This window comes from Abramis brama (assembly GCF_963993115.1).
Source record: "Abramis brama genome assembly, contig: SCAFFOLD_68, whole genome shotgun sequence".
Classification (NCBI taxonomy): domain Eukaryota; kingdom Metazoa; phylum Chordata; class Actinopteri; order Cypriniformes; family Leuciscidae; genus Abramis; species Abramis brama.
This window is the reverse complement of record NW_028155932.1, coordinates 140,101-164,565: the sequence shown is the minus strand read 5'-3', so window position 1 is coordinate 164,565 and position 24,465 is coordinate 140,101. Positions and strand designations below refer to the sequence as shown.

Genomic DNA, 24,465 nt, shown 5'->3' with positions numbered 1-24,465 from the left:
TGTGTTCTTTCAGCTTCTACCGGAAGAACATGAACACACTCAGTGAGTTTCTCTGCTTGTTTTCTGACTTACACTGAAGGAAGTCGCTCCTGGTCTTGGGAACATCTGTGGCTGTGGAAATCAACAGACATGAAGAGTGTGATTATCAGGGCAAGAGAAAGTGATCCTATTTAAATGTGTGATTTTAACAGTAAATATCAAAAGTTTCCTTCATGTTCACAAATGCATTGCTGTCATCAATAGTGTCTACTTAAAGTCACAGAGTATGGGGATTTAATGTCAGATATACAGGTTTAGTTATTGGCTTAAAGCACGTTCAACTCGTTCAAGTATTTGCAATAAGACAAACTGACAACAGAGAATACGGTGAGTTGTGTTGTCTGTAATATTGCTGTCATGATGTGGGGAACTAATTCATACAGTATATTAAGCTTTAATCTGCTAAAATACTGAATCTGTTCTCATCTTTCTCATTTTATCATTGAACAGCCTGGTTGTTAATACATAGGTATTAATAGGTAATTTTCAGAGACACAAAAATGTAAGTTTTTTGTACATGTGGATAGATGCTAAAATGTATAATGTGGACGTATCTGCAACATTTAGACGTAGCATTATTACGCTTTTACAGCTACAGAACGTCACATATTTACAAATCTTTCATAGCATAAAGATATCTGTAAAATTTTCCTTTTTCCTAAACATACCCTTTTTATACAGAATTTAAACAGAATAAAACGTAATGAAAGGAGATGTGGCGGAATCTGGAAAATTACAATTTTAGAAACAATATAGCATTAAAAAGATGTTTTGAGCCGCTAGGTTAGGCCGCTACACCTAACACATAACCATTTCTTCAAACTACGTAACGTTATGAAGAAAAACACAACAGACAGACAAGTGTAATCACAATCATTTATTTATTGTGAAAATGTCAAAAGCGCCACCAAAAGTCGTTTATATGACGATGTGTCAGTTGCAGTATGGATTCTAAAGATTAGGATTACAGCAAGCAAATAAAATTGATGTCTTTTGTGAATTTCTGTTGTGTTTTGGTGTTATACGAGCGTATGGGACGCTCAGAGGGTTCGGTAAGCACTAGTAGAAATGGTGGTGGGAGTTTCCGATTAGAGAAACTGGAGCAAGAGAGCAGAAGGGTTTCAGTAGGATTATTTCCTTTACAATGAACTTCTGCATGCTTTGCATTAATAATGATTATTATTAAAGAATATAAATAATGATATTTGTATTTGTTAAATATATTATTTATATTAATCATAATCATTTTGTTTTCAAGGATGACTGAGGTCTTTCTACATTGGGCTTAAAGGAGAAGTTCACTTTCAAAAAAATGTTTTGCTGATAATTTACTCACCCCTCGTCATCCAAGATATCCATGTCTTTCTTTCTTCAGTCGAAAAGAAATTAAGGTTTTTGAGGAAAACATTCCGGGATTTTTTTCTTCATATAATGGACTTCAATGGCAACCAACGCTTTGAATGTTCAAATGTCCATCTCAATGCAGCTTCAAAGTCTCGACACGATCCCAGTCCAGAAATAAGGGTCTTATCTAGCGAAACGATCGGTCATTTTCTAATATATATATATATATATATATATATATATACACTTTTTAACCACAAATGCTCGTCGTGTACCTTCTCTGAGATGCGCCACGCATTGCGTCATCACGTTGGAAAGGTCACGTCATCTATCTAAGTTATTTGTCTGTGTACTCCGGTTCATGAAGGCAGGGAAGGGTGAAAAACTCCATCTCATTTTCTCCTCCAACTTCAAAATCATCTGACATCTTTGTTTTAATTTATTATTATTATTTATTTTTTGTGACCTTTCCAACGTGATGACATAATATGTGGTGCATCTCAGAGATGGTACAAGATGGGCATTTGTGGTTAAAAAGTATATATACATATATATATATTTTAATTTTAGATGATGACTGATGGTTTCGCTAGATAAGACCCTTATTTCTCGACTGGGATCGTGTCGAGACTTTGAAGCTGCATTGAGATGGACATTTGAACCTTCAAACCGTTGGTTGCCATTGAAGTCCATTATATGGGGAAAAATCCTGGAATGTTTTCCTCAAAAACCTTAATTTATTTTTGACTGAAGAAAGAAAGACATGGATATCTTGGATGACATCGGGGTGAGTAAATTATTAGCAAAAGTGAACTAATCCTTTAAGAGTGAACAGGTTGTAACAATCAGCCTAATCGGTAGAGTTACATGAGCTAAAAATGGGGTCAGATTAAACTGTGTGAGTTTAAGTGTTTTCAAAGATGAGACGACAACAGAAATAAAGTGAATAAATGAAGTGTATTTACAATTTCCACAAGGAACTTAAAACAACACAATACAACATGGAAGCCTTAGGCTGTTAAAAGCATAGTCCATTGGTTCCATACCCTAAAACAGTCCTTAAGAGTCCTTGCGTGCTGTAAGTCCCAATGTGTAAGTGTCCACCGGTGTATATACAATCCAACTGTAGTGCTAATCCAATGAAAGTGATGTGGTTTGCTGGAATGGTAAGTCCTTAAAAGCAACTCCTCAATCCAGCTTTGGTCCTCATGACAGAGACCCCATTTGTTCTTCTTCTTCTTCTTTTAGAGTTTAACTGGCGGTTGGCAGACCAACTTAAGGTGCATTTACCGCCATCTACCGGACAGGAGTGTGGTCGTCGAGAATAGTCAGAGGGAATTATTCACCTATGCGCATACCTATTATATTAATATGTACATATTAAATACGGTTGAACAGCCCCGTATTTTTGAGAAACCTCATAACTTGATTTTTAACACCTTTAGATACATCTCCTAATACATTAACTAAAGTAAGCGCTTTCCCTTTTTTAAATAGGACTGATGTTAAACAACTACGCTCTTCCATGTAATTATTACACTCTATTAGGACATGTTCAGCTGTTTCTGGCTGTCCGCAATAATCACAAACTCCTGTCTGATGTTTCCCTATACGGAACAAAGATCTATTGAGACCCGAATGGCCAATCCTTAAACGTGTCAGCACTGCCTTTTCTCTCCGACTTCCATCCCTAGATCTACCCCCTCCCACATTTCTTTGCACACAGTAAAGATGTCTGCCAGTGTCATTACTATCCCACTGCTCTTGCCACGTCCTAATCACTTTTTCCTGAATAATAGAGAGTAGTGATGTGACATATGAACCGAGGCGTCGGAGCGTGTGTCGAGAAAAAATGGGCGTGCCAGATGAAGCCGCGATTCGAGGCTTGTATTGTTTAAGTGAAAATCACGTGACTGATGACAAACGAGGCCTCGGTTTGTGTGGATTTGCATCGGTTCGGTCTGAGTGTCGCTTCCGGATAAAAGGGGTTCGAAACTCGCGCCTCTTTGTGGGTGTTGTCAGGAGTTGTAGAATCAGTTGTAGTAGAATCAGAGAGTCAGAGAGTTAGAGTCAGAGAGTTAGAGAGTTGTGTCATCGTCGTTATTGTGTCATATATGTGTTAGGGTTATATATTATTACATTATATCAGGTTAGATTAGTTATAGTATATTGTTATTGTTAATTATAGTATAGTATATATTAGTATAGTATAGTATATAGTATAGTATATATTAATTACATAAGATTATTTGGATTGCTTTGGATTTTTGGACCTGGACTGGACTGCTTTTTGATTTGGATTGCCCTTTTGGATTTGTTTGCTTTTTTGACCTTTTTCCTTGCAATGGAGCCAGCAAGAAAGAGGAAAACCTCCCCAGTCTGGGAGTTTTTTGAAATGGTTGGTCAGAATAAGGTATATGTATTATTATTATAAAACAACATTCTGTCTTGATATTAAAATTATCCTCACTATATAACTGTATTATATTTCATGTCTATTAATTTATGTTTCAAGGTGAAATGCTTGCTGTGCCTGAAGGAGCTGACATACAGCAATAACTCCTCCTCCATGCTCAGGCATTATCGAGCACTGCATGAGCATGCACAAACTACTACCAATCCACAAAGTAGTCAAAGTAATTAATAATACTATATATATATATATATATTTTAAAACCAACATTTAAAAAATATTTCAGCCTCCTACAATACACATGCATTGTATTTTATTATAGATTCCAAAAAAGAAATGGTGAATGAGGCCCTGGTGAACATGGTCATCAAGGACTCCCAACCCTTTTCCATTGTGGATGATGATGGGTTTAGGGAGCTCCTGCATGTGTTGGATCCAACTTATGTTATCCCAACGCGAAAGGTATGTGATTAATAAAGTGGTTCATAATTTTTTAACAAGTTACAAGTATTTATTTTCTGCAATTATTTTTATTCACAGGCTTTGAAGGTCATGGTTGAGCATAAATATAAGGAGGCTAAGGAGAAGGCCAGAGAGCAGCTGCAGAAAGTTGCAGCTATAAGCCTTACCTCGGACATGTGGACATCCCTAAACATGGATGCCTACCTAGCAGTTACTTGCCATTTTATAGATGACAATGACAAGCTCTGCACTATTTTACTTGGTGTAGAGCATTTCCCTAACAGCCATACTGCTGAGAACTTGGCTGCTGGACATACCAAGCTCATGGAGGAGTGGGGCATAAAGGATAAAGTGAAGTGCCTGGTAACTGATGCTGCAGCCAACATGATAGCATGTGTAAGGTCATTGAATGTTAGGCATGCAATATGCATTGCACATGCTCTAAACCTTATTGTGAGGAAATCTTTTGATGACATCAGCACCTTCAACGACATTCGATCTAAATGCAGGAAACTTGTGACCTACTTCCGAACCAGCACTACAGCAAAGGAGAGACTGGCCCAAGTACAGGAGCAGATGGGGAGACCAGTTCTGAAAATGATAATTGAAGTGGACACTCGCTGGAACAGCACTTTTAACATGCTGGAACGTCTCTATCAGCTGAGAGAGCCAGTGGGGGCACCCCTGGCCTCTCTAAAGACTGACATCACCCCTCCTACAGCCCTGGAGTATGAGGCAGTCCAGGAGGCTTTAGATGTTCTTGGCCCTTTCCGGCAGGCTACAGTAGAGCTTTCGGCAGAGAAAAGGGTGTCTGCCTCCAAAGTGATACCAATGATGAAGATGCTTAATCACGCTGTAACGAGCAAGCTAGAAGGCCTCAATTCTAATCTAACAAAGCAGCTGGGTGACAGCCTTGTACGGAGGGTCAGGGAACATGCAGTAAATTTGGAATCAATAAGTGTGATGACCATGCCCACGTTATTGGATCCCAGATTCAAAAAGCTGGGATTCTTAAGTCAAGGGAAACTCCAAGAAGCCATATCAAGACTAAAATCTGAATGCGCTACTGTTATCAGAAGTTCTGGTCTCCATTCTGCTTCCACCGACACACCCCCAGCTCAGCTACCAGCCTCTTCAGAAGCAGGTCAATCTTCAAACAACAGTAAGTAGTATATGTCTTTGTTGTGTGAATGTTCACATTAGTGTTTAGTACTGTGAACCATTGTTAATGGGGTTTTTTTTCTTTGTACCTTTATTATTAGGTGACCTTTGGCATCTACTGGATAGCACGGTTCATCACAGCAGAAGGAGTTCAAGTGCAACAGCAGATGCTACTGTAGAAGTGGACCGATATTTAACAGAAGTGAATCTCACAAGATCTGAGGATCCACTACTATATTGGGCTCAACACAAGCTGATGTATCCTCATTTATATCAGCTGGCACTGGTGTTTTTATGTTCCCCTGCATCCTCTGTTCCATGTGAAAGGATCTTTTCCAAGGCTGGAGAGGTTTTGTCCAAGAAGAGGAATCGTCTAAACCCCAACACACTTGAAAAGATTATGTTCCTCAATAAAAATCATTTGTAATTCTTCCTTCACCCACCTCAAACTGCAGTGTTGCAGTTTGCTCCTCTATATCCCCAGTCCCATAAGCACAACACTGCACTAAAACTAGTAACAGTTCAACGCACAAAACCCCCCAGAAACAATTATTCATCTTTCCCACCCCACACTTTTCTGTTGGTTTGCTTTATTACACTCCCTCCACCATAAGCACTGCACTCAACACAATCTCACTTTTGTTGTTCATACTGTCACTATCCAAACAATTTATGAATAATTAATGAACTGTGTGTGACAGTAGTCTCTGCACAAGTAAATTCAGACAGAGAAAAAAACATATTTTATTTTATACTCAGGCAAAAATGTCTGCTCAGGTCTTTTTATTATTGCAAATGAAAGGTTACAGACATTAACAGTGAGAAGAAAGTAAAAAAAATACATAAAACGGGATGGGGGGGGGCTGGGGGTTACTGGTTCAGAATGAATTAATTTGTCTGCTATTTCTTTGCACAGTAGCTAGGTGTCACTAGTGAGCAATGTTGAATGAAGCTTCGAGTAATGAACCTTTAGCTGAAGCAATGGCCTGCGAGGTCTCAGTGGTTCAGAAAGCCTCATTTTGCCATCACTAATAGAGAGACCCCATTTGTTTGCCATGCTGCTTCCTTTATGCTGGCTATTTCCTGTTTCCTGTCATGTGATTGCTCACATGACAGGCAGACCATAATCATTTAAAGACATACACACATAAAACAGATAAGAGGTTGAATTACATTAACTAAAATTGGGGTCAGATTAAACTGTGAGAGTTTGTGAAGTGTTTTAAAAGATGAGACAACAACAGATATAAACGGCATAAAAGTGTATTAAACAATATTCACAAGGAACTTAAAACAACACAATAAATACAAGAAAACTAAGTCTGTTGAAAGCGTGGAGTCCGTGGCACCATACCATAAAACAGTCCAAAGAATCCTGGTGTATTGCTTGTCCCAAAGTGAATGTGAGTAATGTCCACAGGTGTATATACAAAGTCCACAGAAGTGATAATCCAAAGTGCTGGAAAGGCAAGTCCACTGAAGCAACTCCACAGTCCAGTTTGCTGGTGATCACCTGGTTGTCTAGTGAGCAACGACCTCCATTGTTTGGCATGCTGCCTCTTTTATGCTGGCTATTTCCTGTTGTCTCATCTTTTAAAACACTTCACAAACTCTCAGTTTAATCTGACCCCAATTTTAGTTAATGTAATTCAACCGAGAAGGCTGAACGTTACAAGGTTTTGTGTTTCAAGTTGATTATTTTTTGTTTTTGTGTGTGTGTTTTGATTATGATTGTTGTTGTTTGTGTTTTGATTATGATTGTTGTTGTTTATTTATTTATTTATTTTATTTTCATGCCAGCTATATCATCTGGTGCTCTTTAGTCTGTTTTAGTTAAATTTTCTGTTTTAATTTTATTTTTATTTTTTTAAATCACAGCTTCATCATTGGAATGGTACGAAACTTGGTGACTTTTATGGCATTTGGAATGTGAACACACAAAAACATTGAGGGCATGGTTCGAGCAGGCTAAGTGGTCATACAAAATGTAGTCACACTTGTGCTCTTTGATAAAAAATGACCGACCATAGGAAATTAATGTGAAATCAACAAAAACACATTTGTACAATTTGTACAGTCTACAAATCGGCCACGATGCAGAAAAAAAGTGCTCAGCAATGAAGGGGTGAAACTCTAAAACACCAATAGTGCAAAACAGACACACCCACTCACACACACACACAAACACACCCACTCACACACACACCCACTCACACACACACTCTCTCACACACACACACACACACACACACACACACACACACACACACACACACACACACACACACACACACACAAACACACACACACACAAACACACCCACACACCCACTCACACACACACTGGCTGGTGTGGCTGTAATAGAACAAATATGTAAAATGAAATCAATAATTCAACCACAATGCAGTAAAAAAGTGGACAGCAAGGAAGGAATTACATTCTAAAACATCAATCGTGCAAAACAGATACACACACACACACACACACACACACATGCACACACAAATACACAATTATACACACAAATGAACTGGTAGGGCTACTACCATCCAGAAAAAAATTAGTCAGAAGACTGAAATAAGAGGTTAAAATGAGGTCAGATCCAGATGGATTAAGCTGTGATAAAGCATTCCTGTTTATTTTTGTTACCTTTTTATTAAAGTTTAATGTTATGTGTAACAAAATGTCTCTGTATTCAGGTTTGGCTGTAGTTCTAATAATGCAAAAACGTGTACACTTCAAATCAACATAAAAAAAGTATTATTTGAGAATTTCTTTAAAAAAAAAAAAACATTCAAATCCACCTTACAGTTTTTCTCAATTGCTTAAAGGGTCATTCCACCCATTTGAACATTGTTTTTAATTTAAAGTGGGTCATATATGTAGTCGAAATGTAAAATACATTTTGAATTTGGTGCCTTCGTGACCGAGGAAAGACAAAAAATAACTTCAGGACGCATTTGTATGAAAGACAACAACTCCCACAATGCACCACATTGCACAGCTCCGCAAGCCACTCCCACTAATCCAGAACAGCGCATATCTGCCTAAAAGAGAATCACTCTTCCGTCTACAAGGCTTGACATTCATTTCACACAAAATGTCTAGTTAGTTGGCGAACTCATTAGTGCATTACTCCTCGTTTGTATTTCTTTCGAAAAGGTGAATTATTGCATGGTACCTGGATGCAGTGTTGCCAACTTAGCGCCTTTGTCGCTATTTTTAGCGACTTTTCAGACCCCCTTAGTGACATTTTTTCAAAAAAGCGACTAGCGACAAATCTAGCTACTTTTTGGACAAACCTCAGTAACCTCTAAATGTTGCCAGCATGAGTCCTGCGAGCGTGAGGTTTGCGTTCTCCTTGCCGTCACACACCTCTCTCTGCGTCTACCCTGTTCAGTGAATGGCTGAGAGAGGAGCAGCAGCACGGCAGCTTACAGACGTGAATGAGCAGTGTTGTTTCACGGACTTATCACTTTGTTTTATATTTAAAGAATTTAGTTTAACCATTTTATTTTCCTTTCTTTTCTCGTGCTTATCACTTGCATACTCACTTTAACAGTGCTTTAGTTCACCCAGTTCCCGAACTCTCTCAATTCAGATAATTTTACACATATAAAAAATAGTCATTCAATAGCTACTCATCTGACAAAACAATATAGTAAATTAGAACAGCTTTATTGGATATTCGGCTATATTATATTATTATGTTATACTAAAATACAGTATGTGATTGTGAGCATGATTTTAATGAGAAAAAACATTAGGCAGGCACAACGCAAGTACGCCGTGATGACGTCATGAATATGCTAATGTGACATCATCTAGCGACATTTAGCGACTTTTAGGGGAGGCGTTAGCTACTTTCCTTTGAAAATAGTTGGCAACACTGCCTGGATGTTCAGTCAGAACATATGCGGTGCGATAGTTCACAACACAAACGTCCGTGTCCTCGTCTGATTCAGAGATTTCGTCCAGGAGAAATTGTCATCGTTGAAATTCTTTGCTTCAGACGGACTCTATCTCTGTGTTCGTAGCGGTTCGTAGTTGCATAGTGAGATCACCGGCGCCACCAGTCCGCCCTAACTCGAGCCAGTCCGGGCTCCTCGTCCGCGGCAGGCAGGTCTTCTGCCTCGGCTGCTCTTCGCTATAATGCAGCTTGTAAAGGTATAGCCACAAACACCTGTTTCAAGCATCAGACTTCCGAAATCCTCTTCTTCTATATCATATTAAGCACTCTCCACCGCTATTGTCAAAACTTTACATCTGTCTCCACAGCGCCTGTTAGCTTATCTTCAAACAAGATGGAGGATATTGCTTTCAGTTTCAGAGAGTAAAGTCCCACCCACTGATCTGTAATAGGTCTGTAGCGTGAGCGGTTCCCGCCCCCTGGGAAAGATGAGGAACGATGTCTGTAGTCTCAACAGAAATGACGATTTTTGCGTCATTGTAGGAGGAAGTGTAAGAGGTAAATAACGGATTTAGGGGAAAATGAGAAAGTGTTACACGACCATTCAATAGTATGACTGGGTTTCTAACAATGCAAAGCTTAATGCAAATGGGTGGAGTGTCCCTTTAAACACATTTCTTGAAACTATGCCTCGTATTCTCAAAACTGTAAACACAAATCCATAACGTCTCACCCAATTCCCCAAACATCCTATTTTCAAGTCAAAATGAAGCTCTACACTCAAAACCATTCACTCTTGCTGAAAAACCAAACTTTGTCCTCAGACACACACACAAGCCCTCAAAATCACACACATTGCAACATATTCTTACACACTGGTGCAATAAATTCAAAACAACATTTCCAAAACTAGTAAGTTATGTTGCTTGTGGTTCCCCCATCACAAACCTTTTCACATGATGAACACAAAAGACAACCAATGGATACACTGGCACATTTTTATTTACACACACAAAAAAACACTTTTTTTTTTTTTACTCTCTCTTCTAATTTTTATTTATTTTTAATGTACTTAAAAATACAGTACAGTACAGTAAGATGTGTGTGACCATCGTATGACAGTAAAAGAGCACACACAAACCTTATTCTAATATGGAATTGTATTGGAATGGTAAAGAGTGTTGGTCGTGACAAGAGGGCCTCCACTCAAGGAGACAACATGATGAACATCTAAGAATGTTCCACATATGGTTGAAATACCATCATTTGCCTAGAAAGAAAACATCCTGGGAGTCAAGACTATAAAGGAGAAAGGATGCCCTCCCTTCACTCTCACTCTCTGTGCCACTCTGTGTGACTGTACGACTGCTGGCCTTTTCTGGCAAGAAAATACACCTCATCAAAGACTATTGGAAATGTTTGTCTCTTCTTCAGTAATAGAATTTTGTTTGTCACCACACCTCCCTGAAGGTTCTCGAGGCGACGGTGAAGCGACTCAGATTTGGCCTTACTCATAGCCCAGCCTCCCTCATAGTCACACCATTGACTAAGACATGGGCAACTAGAGTGGCTTGAATTTCATCTGAGACTGATTATCTTCTTGCCCTTCCTCCTCCTGATTCGGGCCCTTTTATCTATCTGTTGAAGGATCTGATTGATGTGTGTTCAATTTTGACTCTTAGTGTTTCCACCTGGGTAATTGTGTGCTAACTGAGCTGAAGCTGTGCTGACCTGAGTGAACAATATTGAATGCTAGTGCTTTATACATGACCACATGGTCTAAGCAATGAGAAATGAAGGGATTTGTGTGTAGAGAGTTGCAGTGACAGTTCAACAAATTTGACTCATGTGTCAAAACAGTGAATAGTGTTTATAGTTTAGTGAAATGGGTGTGCTTTTTGATAAATGGCATTATGGTTTTGAAATTTTAGTTCAAAAGCCTGGTTATAGTGTTAAAGCAATTGAGAAAAACTGTAAAAGTAAGTAATTTTGTCCAAAAACTACTAGAGAATTCACAAGCCTCTCCATAGAGACCTATACAGGCATCTTGTGGTAACACCATGAAATTACAACAGATGGCGTAAATCTGCCTTCTAAAATTGATTTATATAATCATATATAAATTTATGATTAATTTTTATATTATACTCTATATTAATCTGAAATACTCCATTAAGTGAAAAAATAAAATTGAAAAAATGTGTTTTTAAATTATTTTCAATGGCAAAAATGGACCATAATTTTTGCATAAACATGAATAATAACCATTAAATCCTCTCAAAATACAATTTTACATTTTACAAATTTTACAAAATAGAACAATTTCAGGTGTCTGGTCACTTTTGACCGTGAAGAGAATAAGTGTGACTCCCAAACGAGGAGCACCAGAGGGTTTTAAATGTCCTATTGGTTTTCATACAGAGAAATGTACGTGTCACTTGCTCAAGGCTTTGTATTGTTTATTGTGAATGTCATAGGATTAAGTATAGTAGCCTACATTAGACATCAAATACATAATATACTCTGCGTCTTTAAGGACTATTTGTAACAACATGAACAAAGGAATAATACGTTCATATATACAGTCAAGTGGGAAACACTTTACAACATGTTGTAACAATCCACCCTCAAAAATTATTTTTAAACAGCAGTGTTACTATAAACGCACAAGGAGATTCTTTGAAATGAATACAATAATGACGAATATCACCAAAGCTTCAATAATGTCACCTACATCAATGCTTTCTCTAACATATAAATTAGCACGAGCAGATGTATGATAGTGAATAAGTCACACAGCATAAAAGATAACAATAATACTCAGACGGCGCTGAACACCATAAACATAAAACACACAAAACAGCTCAATTGAATGACGCGCTGAGGCCATCCTTAAAAATATTTTGGTTTGCAGTAACAGCAAAAAAAAGAAAAAAAGGGTCGGTAGGTAGGTATATATTTTTTTATATATAAAAAAATAATATAAAAAAGTATTTTTTTTTTAATAAAAAATAGGGGGGGGGGGGGAACGAACATTTTTCACCAATGTCTAGGGGCTGTTTACACCAGGCCACTTCATGCGTTTTCTCAGATCGGATTGCAATCTGATTTATCAAAACGATTCCATTTACACCTGGTTACATAGGCTAAATGTGTGTGTTTTTTGCGGATATAAATCCGATCTTCAATTCCCGCTATATGCAGATTTAGGAGTGCACGTCACCGAAAGCAACAGTTATGAGACGCATTATTTTATTGATCATCAGCTAAAATTTCTGAATCAAAGCCCGCAATAAGAGAAAGCGGAAACAGCCCTGGTAAGATCATTTAGTTTCTTTACATTTAATGAAGATGATTGTGTGTTATGCGTCAGCGACTTACTTTCACTTTGATTTGCGATAGCACGTTGATGCTCAGCTTCATCTGCGGCGATGCGTGTTGCAGTAGCGTCGTCATATCTGACAATAACATGACATATAGCCTATAACACGCTCTCACATGTTTATTTTTTAATAAACCATATTCAACAACATATAAAAATGAAATAATCTTTAGAGTAAAGCCGCAGCCATCATTACCAAGCGCGAACCATTGACAGTGAATGAAACGAAGCGAACTTAGCCTACAGGCCGTATGTGATGCGTAAACCAATGGTGTAAACATAATCATAGATGACGCGCCACGGGTTTTTATTTAAAAGAAAGAACGTAGCTTATGTTTGTATGTAGGTCTAGGCAATTTATATTCACAATACTTAACTATTATTTTATTGCATTTGTATTAGTTGTTTGAAGAGTTTAAAAAAAAATCGGTCGGTCTTAACGCAAGTTTACAACCGGCAAGTCGGTCGGACTAAAAGGGAAAAAAAATAAATAATTGGGTCGGTGCTAAATTGACAGGGTCGGTCGGGTTACGGCAAACAAGAATATTTTTAAGGATGGCCTGAGCGCAGTATATTATAATGAAACAATTATCCCGTACACTCACCACCTTCAAACACCCTGTACAGGAAAAATAAGTAAAAAAAAATGTCCGGGTTGCCTCATGAGCTCGCTACAGTCTTTCCAACCGGGAAACGTTTAATCCATTAGTCCATGGGAATGATCCTCGATCGGAACGAGACAAAAAAGTAATGCACACACACACCAAAAAAGGAAAAAATTAGTCCGTGAGAATAATCCGTTTGCCAGAGATGTGTACACGAGTGAAAAATCCAGGTGGTTGAATAATTTTCTGTCCTCCCTCCACCATTAAAGCAGTCTCTTAAAGTAACGTTTGAAAATGCTATCAAACCATAAGGAACAAGCTTTAAATTGAAAACCGCTTCTCCCCTCTCTTAAAAAATCGATGTCTTTGGAGCTCCATCGATTGATTTATAATTCTTGATTTCTCTTTAAACTCACTTACAACGAACATTTTCTATTTTTCCTCACCTCATAGTTACAACGCGGACTGTTGAGCAGACGCGTCTCAAGCCTATTAGTGATCCAACGTCGGATACTCTTATAGGTTACTCCTGTGGATCGCGGCTGAACGCGTCTTCTCCACACTCACTTACAAACAAACATTTTTTCGCCTATCGTGCGTCTACTCTACCACTAAAAAGACGGATTATATCCAAGACTTCAGTCATAAATTAGTATTAATATTGATAGCATCACTGGTAGCGTCGTTGCTAACTTAACTTACTGTCCATCTGTTAAAATGGCGAATATATCAGATGTAAGTAGTCTACCTTTTGGTGCAGGTGAGGACACATTTGAGCTACACGCGTTGCAGTCTGAGCTGGAAGCTGTTGAGAAACAGATCCACGACCTTTTAGTGAGAAAAGCCGAGCTGATAGACCGGCGGTTAGCTCTTGAAACATCACGCGCCGATGCACACAAATCAGTGATCAACGTTACTAACCCGCTGACTCCAACCTCGTCTACTCCGTGCGTTACTCAGCATCGGTCACGAGCGTCGAGGCCGCGATCAGCCATGGTCTCGTTTACGCCGGCTCCAACATGCCACCACGAAGCCTGGATATTTCCGCAGCGGAAGACGCGAGTCAGGTCTAGACCAAGAAAACTCTCTCCGACCCTCCCGGTTTTCGAGTTATCCACACAAAACCGCTTCTCCCCTCTTCGCGAAACAGAACGCGATGCTGTGATCATCGGTGATTCCATCGTTCGACACGTACAAGCTACGTTAAATAAAAGTAAGGTGCATAGTCACTGCTTTCCTGGTGCTCGTGTTTCTGAAATCGCTGCTCACGTTCCCGAGATTCTGAACGAGCGCGTCGGAACTGTGGTCCTGCACGCGGGAGGGGCCGACATCAGGCTGCGACAGACAGAGGTTCTGAAGAAAGACTTCAGGAATCTGATCGATACGGTACGCAGCACATCGCCTGATATAACGATCATTGTGTCAGGACCGCTTCCCACGTACCGACTAGGTCATGAAAAGTTTAGTAGATTATTCGCGCTAAATGAATGGTTAATGTCATGGTGCAATGAGCAGAAAGTGCTCTTTGTAAATAATTGGAATCTGTTTTGGGAGCGTCCTAGGCTTTACCGTGCCGATGGCTTACACCCAAGCAGATTCGGATCGGATCTTCTGTCAGATAACATCTCCAAAATGTTAAATACCTTTTGACTAGTAACCAAAAGTTCAAATCATAGTCTCTGCTGCACCAAATTAACTGATATAAATAGTGTAGAACATTGCATAGAAACTGTGTCTATTCCTCGTTTAGTGAGATCAAATAATAAATCTACTGCAGGATCTAGAAAAAATCGAATTGTTATTAAACCAGAAAATGTTGCTATTAGTAAACAAAAACAATTTCTAAAGCTAGGTCTTCTAAACATTAGATCACTCACACCTAAGGCAGTTATTGTAAATGAAATAGTCACGGATAATAGCTTCGATGTCCTTTGCCTTACTGAAACTTGGCTTAAACCTAATGATTATTTCGGTCTAAATGAGTCTACTCCATCAGGATACTCCTATAAGCACGAACCCCGTCTGATTGGTCGTGGCGGCGGTGTTGCAGCGGTCTATAGAGATATTCTCAATGTTACTCAGAAAACGGGTTATAAGTTTATTTCGTTTGAAATACTTGTACTAAATGTTACGCTCTTAGATGTTAGAAAAAAATCCATATTATCTCTAGCCTTGGCTACCGTATATAGACCGCCTGGGCCTTACGCTGATTTCCTAAAAGAGTTTGCAGATTTTCTCTCAGATCTATTGGTCAATGTAGATAAAGCATTAATTGTTGGAGATTTTAACATACACGTAGATAATCCAAATGATGCGTTAGGGGCTGCGTTTATAGATTTATTAAATTCCTTTGGGGTCAAACAAAACGTCACCGGACCAACTCATCGTCTTAATCACACACTCGATTTAATTATATCATATGGAACCGATCCAACCGATATAGATATCATTCCACAAAGTGATGATGTCACTGACCATTACTTGGTAACTTGCATATTACGTACTGCTGTAATATGTCATGCGGCGCCGCGTTTTCGACCAGGCAGAACAATCCTTCCATCCACCATAGATAATTTCTCGAGTTGCTTGTCTGATCTGTCTCAGCTGCTGCCTGAACCCAAACAAACAGATGAACTAGAAGAACTAACTAGCACTATGAGCACCATTCTCTCTAGAACATTGGATGTTGTTGCACCTGTTAGATTAAAAAAGGTCACAGAGAAAATTAAAGCACCATGGTACAATAATACTACGCATGTTCTAAAGAGAGAAACCCGTAATTTAGAGCGTAAATGGAAACAAACTAATTTAGAGGTCTTTAGAATCGCGTGGAAAGACAGTATGTCACGTTATAAAAAGGCCCTAAAAGCGGCCAGGGCTGAGCATCTCCGCAAACTAATAGAAAACAACCAAAACAATCCTAGGTTTTTATTTAACACCGTGGCTAGACTAACAAATAAACAGACGTCACCCGAACAAAATATCCCGTTACAGTTTAGTAGTAATGATTTCATGAACTTCTTCACTGAGAAAATAGAAAACATCAGAACCACAATTGTAAACGTTCAATCCTCAATCGCACCTTATAATTCAGCCTCAATTTTCCCCCCGCAAGAACAATTACAGTGCTTTACAACTATAGAACAAAAAGAGTTAAATAAACTTATCACTTCATCTAAAACAACAACATGTTTATTAGATCCTATACCAACTAAACTACTGAAAGAAGTGTTACCTGTAGTAGAAGAGCCTCTCCTCAATATTATTAACTCATCTTTATCTTTAGGTCATGTTCCAAGAACATTTAAACTGGCAGTGATAAAACCTCTCATTAAGAAACCACAATTAGACCCGCATAATCTAGCAAATTATAGACCCATTTCAAATCTACCTTTTATGTCTAAAATACTAGAAAAAGTTGTGTCCGCTCAACTGGGCTCTTTCTTGCAAGAAAATGATATCTATGAAAAGTTTCAGTCAGGATTCAGGCCGCATCATAGCACTGAAACTGCGCTCGTTAAAATCACAAATGATTTACTTTTAGCTTCTGACCAAGGCTGTATCTCAATACTAGTTTTACTTGATCTAAGTGCTGCGTTCGATACTATAGATCATACAATACTCTTAGATCGACTACAAAATTATACTGGTGTTCAAGGACAAGCATTAAGCTGGTTTAGATCATACTTATCAGACCGCTACCATTTTGTCTATTTAAATGGAGAAAAATCGATCATAATTCCAGTAAACTATGGAGTGCCGCAGGGATCTGTGTTGGGCCCTCTATTATTCTCAATATATATGCTGCCACTTGGAAATATTATAAGGAAACATGGAATTAGTTTCCATTGTTATGCTGATGACACTCAAATATATATTTCATCACGGCCGGATGAAAACGATAAATTATCCAAATTGACAGAGTGTGTTAAAGATATAAAAGATTGGATGACGCGTAATTTTCTATTATTAAATCCAGACAAGACAGAGGTAATACTTATCGGTTCAAAAAACCGCCCACAGAACCTCTCACAATACAACTTTGACATCGTAGGATGTCCTGTTACTTTATCCTCTACAGTAAAAGACCTGGGTGTTATACTCGATTGTAACCTGTCTTTTGAAAATCATATTTCGTATGTTACAAAAACAGCCTTTTTCCACCTTAGAAACATTGCTAAGCTACGTAATATGCTATCAGTTTCTGATGCAGAAAAGTTAGTTCATGCATTCATGACCTCGAGACTAGATTACTGTAATGCTTTATTAGCCGGTTGTCCTGCATCCTCAATAAACAAGCTACAGTTAGTCCAAAATGCAGCCGCTAGAGTTCTTACTAGATCAAGAAAATATGATCATATAACACCGATTTTATCATCACTACATTGGTTACCTATAAAGTTCCGTATTAATTACAAGGTATTGCTACTGACTTATAAAGCCCTAAACGGCTTAGCTCCAGTCTATTTAGCGGATCTTCTATCACCCTATAATCCATCGCGCTCTTTAAGATCAATAAATTCAAGGCTTTTGGTCATACCTAGGATATCCAGATCCACCAAAGGAGGGAGAGCATTTTCACATTTGGCTCCAAAACTCTGGAATAGCCTTCCTGATACTGTTCGTTGCTCGGACTCACTCTCCCAGTTTAAAACTAGATTAAAGACGCATCTTTTCAGCCAGGCATTCATATAATATTGTTAATCTCACAGTTTCAAACTACAATCCGGCCTCTAGTTCATAAATGCCAGAGGAGAACTGGCCCCCGACTGAGCCAGGGTTCTCCCAAGGTTTTTTTTTTCTCCATTAGGTCACCTGATGGAGTTTTAGGACACCATTAGGCCGCTTGATGGAGTTTTTTCGGTTCCTTGCCACTGTTGCCTTTGGCTTGCTCAGTTGGGGATATTTTGGGGATATTTTGGGGATATTTAATTTTATTCTATCAATCAATAAATTCCACTAGAAACAAACTTTGTTGTATTATTTTATTTTAATACTGTGAAGCTGCTTTGATACAATCTGTATTGTGAAAAGCGCTATACAAATATACTTGATTTGATTTGATTTGATTTAAATCTTATAGCTGCAACAAAAATTGCTGGCGCCATGAAATCAAACACACCTCTCTCCCTTCCTGATTCACCCTCCATTCATAAGCTTAGGCACGCCTTCATAGTAAGTGCGGGCGGCCGAGCCTTAAAGAGACATCCCCTCTTACCAACATACACAGTGGAAGCTAAGCATATCACACAGGAATACACAGGAGTATCATTCATCATACATAAACATTATGTGAACCAATATAATACCTCCTGAGCAATCATAAGCATTTCTGTTTTCAAGGGAACACTTAAATTAATGTGACAGTGTCACAATGTTACACATTTAATTATAGCCACACATGCTAGGAAATATGGTTGTCAATGCAAACATTGACTGTGAATGAAGCGAAATATATATATTGTAGCAACAATGACATCTGCTTTTCGCATTAAGTGATCATATGATGGCAAGACACATCGTCTTGTGTCCGTACTGGTTAATAATTGCCCCACGAGGACCAATTTGCCAGCGGTAGTTTGGCTGGCCTCGTGACATTCCACACACACACACGCACACAAAAGCCCTTTGAGTGCAACTTCATATAGAAATATGGCTCTTGAATGTATACCTTCCGATATGTATGTGTGATTAGCTTTACGTTATAATAAAAGTGTGGTTTGCTAGAGTATAGGTTTGAATCCTAAATGTTCATTGAAAGGAATTCCTCAGTCGTGTCTTGTTTTAACCCTACCTCAGACCATAAAACTTTACGACCCAGGAAAGCAGACATTCCAACGCACACACACACAAACACACTCGTGGACTTTGAAACATACACTTCCACACATGCGATCCAATAGCCATGTTTTTGGTATAATTTCCATGGCAGATTGAGATTTTCTATGTTCTATCATAGAAATCAATGTACTCTTAAGATGCTCAGAATCCTACATTAGAAATGCATATCTGTATTTCCCATATTCTGTACACCATGTCTGGTATCATTCTAATCGTAGTGATCTCACTGAATTGCATATATGTATGAGATTACAATGAAATGTATTCTTATGGGTATTATCTTTTCTGAAAGAGAAAATACGAATTCCATCTCTCACATGACAAAGTCAAAGTAGGCGTTTCTTCTTCACACAAAGAAAATGTTCCCGCTGTCAGATAAGGAGATCTGATTGGCTGTTGTCAGCAACAGGAGGGTGTAAACAAGTGTCTTTAAAAAGCAAGAGACCCTGTTTCCGCTTCTCTCTCCTCCGGTCCCTCGCCTCTCTGATCCCTGCTCTGATTCCTGCTCTCATCTCCTGCTGCCGCCCCAGCGCAGCGTTTCTCCAGGAACATCTGAAGAAGGCCCTGGCCTTCTCTATTCGAACGAACGCATGTTCGAGTCATAGATTTCCCTCTGCAACTAAGATTTCCGGCCTCTCCCATCCCGGGAGACGAACTTTCTCGGTAACATTACAGTCAGTAAGCCTTTTAAACTTCCGCGGCACTGGAAGACGCAGCGGAAACAGGACACCGCCCTCGCTTTCCTGCCTCTCAGCATCACCCGAACAGAAGACAAACTCGCAAGTATATTTATCTGATAAAAGCTGTTCCAGGTGTCTCGTGAACCTAGGTTTCTGTATGTAATAATTACTAGCTCTTCTCTTCTCTTCTCTTCTCTTCTTTCTTTCTTTCTTTCTTTCTTTCTTTCTTTCTTTCTTTATTTCATTTTATTCTGGTCACGTATTTTCTTGTTTGGTTAAATGTGTGTTTGTTTTATTGCTTGTATTTTTACGTACGTTTGTATTTGTAGCTCATATAATCTTTAGTTTTACATGTATTAAAATCCATATATCCTTTTAACTGTCTCTGTATTTGAAAGCCCACTTTTATAAAGTCAATGAGACAAAAGATCTTGCTACAAGCTCGATATATATATAGACTACATTGAGTAGTTTTAATTAATAAACTCAGAAAGTTTGATGTTCGTGGCCAGAAGATAAAACTTTCTTGGAGTTTGTAAAGAGATACCCCTTCTTAACTGTGATAATCTCACCTTTATTCGCTGGACGAATAACGATCAGACCAGTTACAGAACAAGGTAATCTCTATAATTGATAAAATAAATGTACATGCGACTTATGAATTACGACCATGAGTCATAATTATTAATATTTCCAAAATTCCCTATATTCTTGAGCTAATTCAAATTAACCAAGAGTCGTTATTTGTTACAATATATATATATATATATATATATATATATATTTAAAAGATAAATATTAATGCAAAAAAAAAAAAAGTGCATATGACACTTACCTAAAGACGGTATGGGGCCGATAGTGTCACTGGCTTCACTCACTCCCACTTTACCCACTATCCTGTAGCGGATCGAGTACTGCTTTCCAGACTCCAATCCAGTCAGATTAAAGACTTCATCAACTGTGTTTATGATAATCCACTGTTCCTCAGCACCAGAATCTACTTTCACCGGCTGGTACTCCACTCTGAACTGCACAGTTTCTCCAGTTGGGGACTTCTGCAGTTTCAGAGTCACACTGTCCGGCAGGACCTGCTTCACTTCTGGTGGAGGAGGCTTCGACACAGGCTGGAACTGTGTGTCTGTCAGCTTCCCTGATTCATACAGATAGATAGAGGAGCCAGGACTGGAGGGATCGGAGATGGCAGAAATAATGAATCGATATCTCTTTTCATCTTTATTAGCCTCTGAAAAACTTCTGAAAAGAGATAAGTTCTTTCTCATCTTTGAGGTGACATCAGGATCGTTGAACCACTTTCTGACAGATGCTAACATGCTAGAACGCGGTTTCATTCCCACATCTAGCCCTTTAAACTCATCAGATTCCAGAAACTTCTTCATGGCTGAAAGATACGAGTCTTCATACTTCAGAGATGTGAAGGTCAAGCACACCACAACATCAATACTAGGATCAAGGAGGATGGTGTTGAGACTGTTTGAGTCTTCAGTATTGATTCCCTTCAGTATTTCAGTGTGAGAACTTAAGAGGTTAAGTTCAGCCTTTGCATGATCTAACCACTGGTTAAGCATGCTAGCATTAAAGGGGGAGCTGTAGTGGATCTTTAGGATGTCTTCCAATGAATTTTGCTCCATCTCTCCTCCTCGTATAGCAGGCAAGACCTTGGCCACTTCTTTCAGGAGCACTGTTTTGTAAGTGCTAAGAGAGCCCTGAAATAAACGGAGCCTCTCTTTGATGTCTTTGAAAACATTTACCAGAGTTTTTCTGGAGAGGTCGTTGCATGTCCTCTCTACTTCTTCCAGCCCCTCTATTATATCTTCAGTGTTGGCAACCAGAAGTGTGCTAATTTCTCTCTCCAACTGAGCTGCTTTTGTATCCAGTAGAGAAAGAGGATAGAGCCAGACTTTTATTGGAACTGCATTCTTTGTATTCTCCTTCAGTATAGTGGGGAGCTTCTTGTACACCTCTAGGGCCTCCATGTAAGTGGTGGGGTTCTGCTCAAGACGGACGTCACCATAAAATGTGCAGGCAATATTTTCAGACACTTTCTTTTGAGCATCTGTCATATTTACAGCTCCGTGTCCCTCAATGGAAAATTGAGGAATATTCTTGACCATGACATTCAGTTCTCCCTCAATCTCCTGCTTTTCTTCATCTTTTGAAAATGTCCGATCAAACACCATGACGGCCTGAGCTCCGTATAGTACACCTGTGACCACATGAGTTGCAGTTTTCTGGTCAAAGACCTGAGGGTAGGTGATGTGTCTCACTCCCAGATGGCTCATAATGAGCTGTTCGAATCTAGAGGTTTCACTGTAATACATTGTAACTCTGGACTGTTGGTTTGAGGATTTGGTGTCACGCAGGAACTTGGCAGATCCTCCCACCTCCACCAGCCCTCCTAAGAAGCTGGCCTTCAGGGAAGCACTCACATCCAGGAGAATGGACTTACTGGAGAGAGAGTCGGCGCTACTGAACTTCAAATCTGTCCTGGACTGTGGACGACTGTCCAAATCTTCTCTCAATGATTTCTCATCCCACAGAGTGACACCTGAAATGAGAAATTACTTTTAATAATAATAATAACCTTTATTTTCTATAGCGCCTTTAAATGTACATCTCAAAGCGCTGTACACAAACAATTAAAACAACAAAAAAACAGCACACAAAAAGACATAATACACTGTAAATTAAACATAAAAGACAATAAATCAATTAAAAGCTAACCTAAAAAAAAGCTGAGATTTAAAAATACCAAAATATTTAGCTTGCCTAATCTCAATCGGTAGAGAATTCCAAAGTTTTGGAGCTAATGAAGGAAAAGCCCTATCTCCCATTAATCTTAAACGAGTTGAGGGAAGAGTTAAAAGATCAGTTTCCGAAGAATGAAGATCACGTTTTGGAGTATATGGAGTTAAAATCTTGGTCAAGTATTGAGAAGTCCACCCTAAAACTAATGGGAAGCCAGTGCAAAGACTCCAAAACGGGAGTAATATGGTCTCGTATATTAGTTCTAGTAAGGATTCTAACAGCCGGATTTTGCAAAACCTGCATTCTGGTTTAGGTAGCTTTTGACACACCATACCATGACACACCTTTTGACACACATTTTAGAGTGATGTATGTGGAAGTGATGTACTGTTGAAGGAACATGCAGGTTTTATAGTGTTGTTACACAAGAACTGGTAATTAGTAGGGATGCATCGATACCACTTTTTCCAGAACAAGTCCGATACCGATACTCCCATTTGTGGTACTCGCCGATACCGATACCGATACCGAAACCGAAAACCGATACCTGTATTTTCACTGCATTTCTAATTTTGAAATGTATTAGAAGAATATAAATAATATTAGTTGTCTTAATTTGTTCATCAAATATATACGTATTTCCTTCAGTTATTTTTCATGCTTAATTAAGCCGGCTAAAATGCATTGTATGAGCTTCTATTATTTTCAATGTTCATTCTATTGCTCTATCATATTGCTCTATCATATACTTATCTTTCACTTTAGCACATCACATATTTAGAGCTGCTCCAGAAGGGCAAACGTCCTGTAATAATGTAGGGAACCGAACTGGGAGTCAGAACTCCAATTGAATCTCTCTGAGAACTTCTGGGAGGGAGCCATGGGGGTTGTTAACTCGTCATCCAGCTGCGCTAGACTGTCACTAATACAATTTAAAGTCTTCCACAGGCTACACTATAGTAAGGACAAACTATCAAAGCTCTATCCAGACAAATTTGATGAGAATTGTAGTAGATGCTCGCAGGCTCCATGCAATCTTACCCACATGTTTGGGCATGCCCCAAGTTGTCTGAATTCTGGCGACTATTCTTTAAAACAATTTCAGATATATTAGGCATAACTTTAACTCCAACCCACATATCGCTATTTTCGGCAAGCCCCCAGACGGCCTCCGTACCACAACCATTCAAAATAACGTAATTGCCTTCGCCTCTCTTATTGAGAGAATTTTGTTATTGTGGAAGTCTCCTCGACCACCATTAATCAAAGTCTGGCTACACGACATTTTAGGTCTTCTGAAACTGGAGAAGATCAAATTCTCACTTAGGGGGTCATCTGGCAGGTTCTATACTCAGTGGAGACCACTACTTAACTATCTAGATAAGCTGCCAGCTCGGGAAGTCTCTTTGTAGAGTTCCACTGTATTGTTATATCTGTACTATTCCCTCTGATCTGGACAGCCTTATTTTTTTTATCCTCATTATACCCTCTGTTGTCAGTGTTGCTTTGTCTGGACACTTTGGAAGAAATTGAATATGTTCTATATGTTTGCATTTTCTTATATTCATAGAATCTTAGAAACATGATAGTAATTAGAATAAGGTAACAAAATGCATGAGGATTGATAATTGTGCCACATTATTAGAGTAAAGAACTGTTATTAACCCTTATGAATGCATGTCTGACCTTGTATACGTGACCTGACAAAAAGTTGACGTGTGACTAAGTATGACTAAGACAGTGGGTCTCTATTTAAGGGTATAATATGATAGACAAATCTAAACAATGTGTTAGTTATGGCTGAGAGATATCTTCATTTATCCTCGAGAAAATAGTTTGGGGGAGCCAGGACTATAAAGAA

The 24,465-nt window shown here is 38.8% G+C and overlaps 2 protein-coding genes across 4 annotated transcripts in view; one reads left to right on the top strand and one right to left on the bottom strand.

Annotated features, from left to right (window-relative positions):
- LOC311077261 (stonustoxin subunit beta-like) overlaps positions 1 to 24,465 on the bottom strand; it is a 100,883-nt gene that overhangs the window by 844 nt on the left and 75,574 nt on the right. For all 3 annotated transcript variants that reach the window (XM_084139095.1, XM_084139094.1, XM_084139093.1), the window contains 2 exons: positions 20,674 to 22,404; positions 73 to 111 (listed from right to left, as the gene is read on the bottom strand). In XM_084139095.1, the coding sequence (XP_083995221.1) occupies positions 73 to 111; positions 20,674 to 22,404 (1,770 nt within the window). The remainder of the gene's footprint in view (positions 1 to 72; positions 112 to 20,673; positions 22,405 to 24,465) is intronic.
- Positions 4,125 to 10,947, top strand: LOC311077263 (E3 SUMO-protein ligase ZBED1-like). The gene is made up of 3 exons (XM_084139097.1): positions 4,125 to 4,258; positions 4,337 to 5,420; positions 5,521 to 10,947. The coding sequence occupies exons 1-3, from the start codon at positions 4,133 to 4,135 to the stop codon at positions 5,844 to 5,846; spliced, it is 1,536 nt and encodes a 511-aa protein (XP_083995223.1). The 5' UTR covers positions 4,125 to 4,132; the 3' UTR covers positions 5,847 to 10,947.

Coding starts and splice junctions, on each gene's coding strand:
- LOC311077263 (XM_084139097.1), top strand. CDS start 4,133: ATGGTGAATGAGGCCCTGGTGAACATGGTCATCAAGGACTCCCAACCC. Junction 4,259..4,336: donor ATGTTATCCCAACGCGAAAG/GTATGTGATTAA, acceptor TTTTATTCACAG/GCTTTGAAGGTCATGGTTGA. Junction 5,421..5,520: donor AGGTCAATCTTCAAACAACA/GTAAGTAGTATA, acceptor CTTTATTATTAG/GTGACCTTTGGCATCTACTG.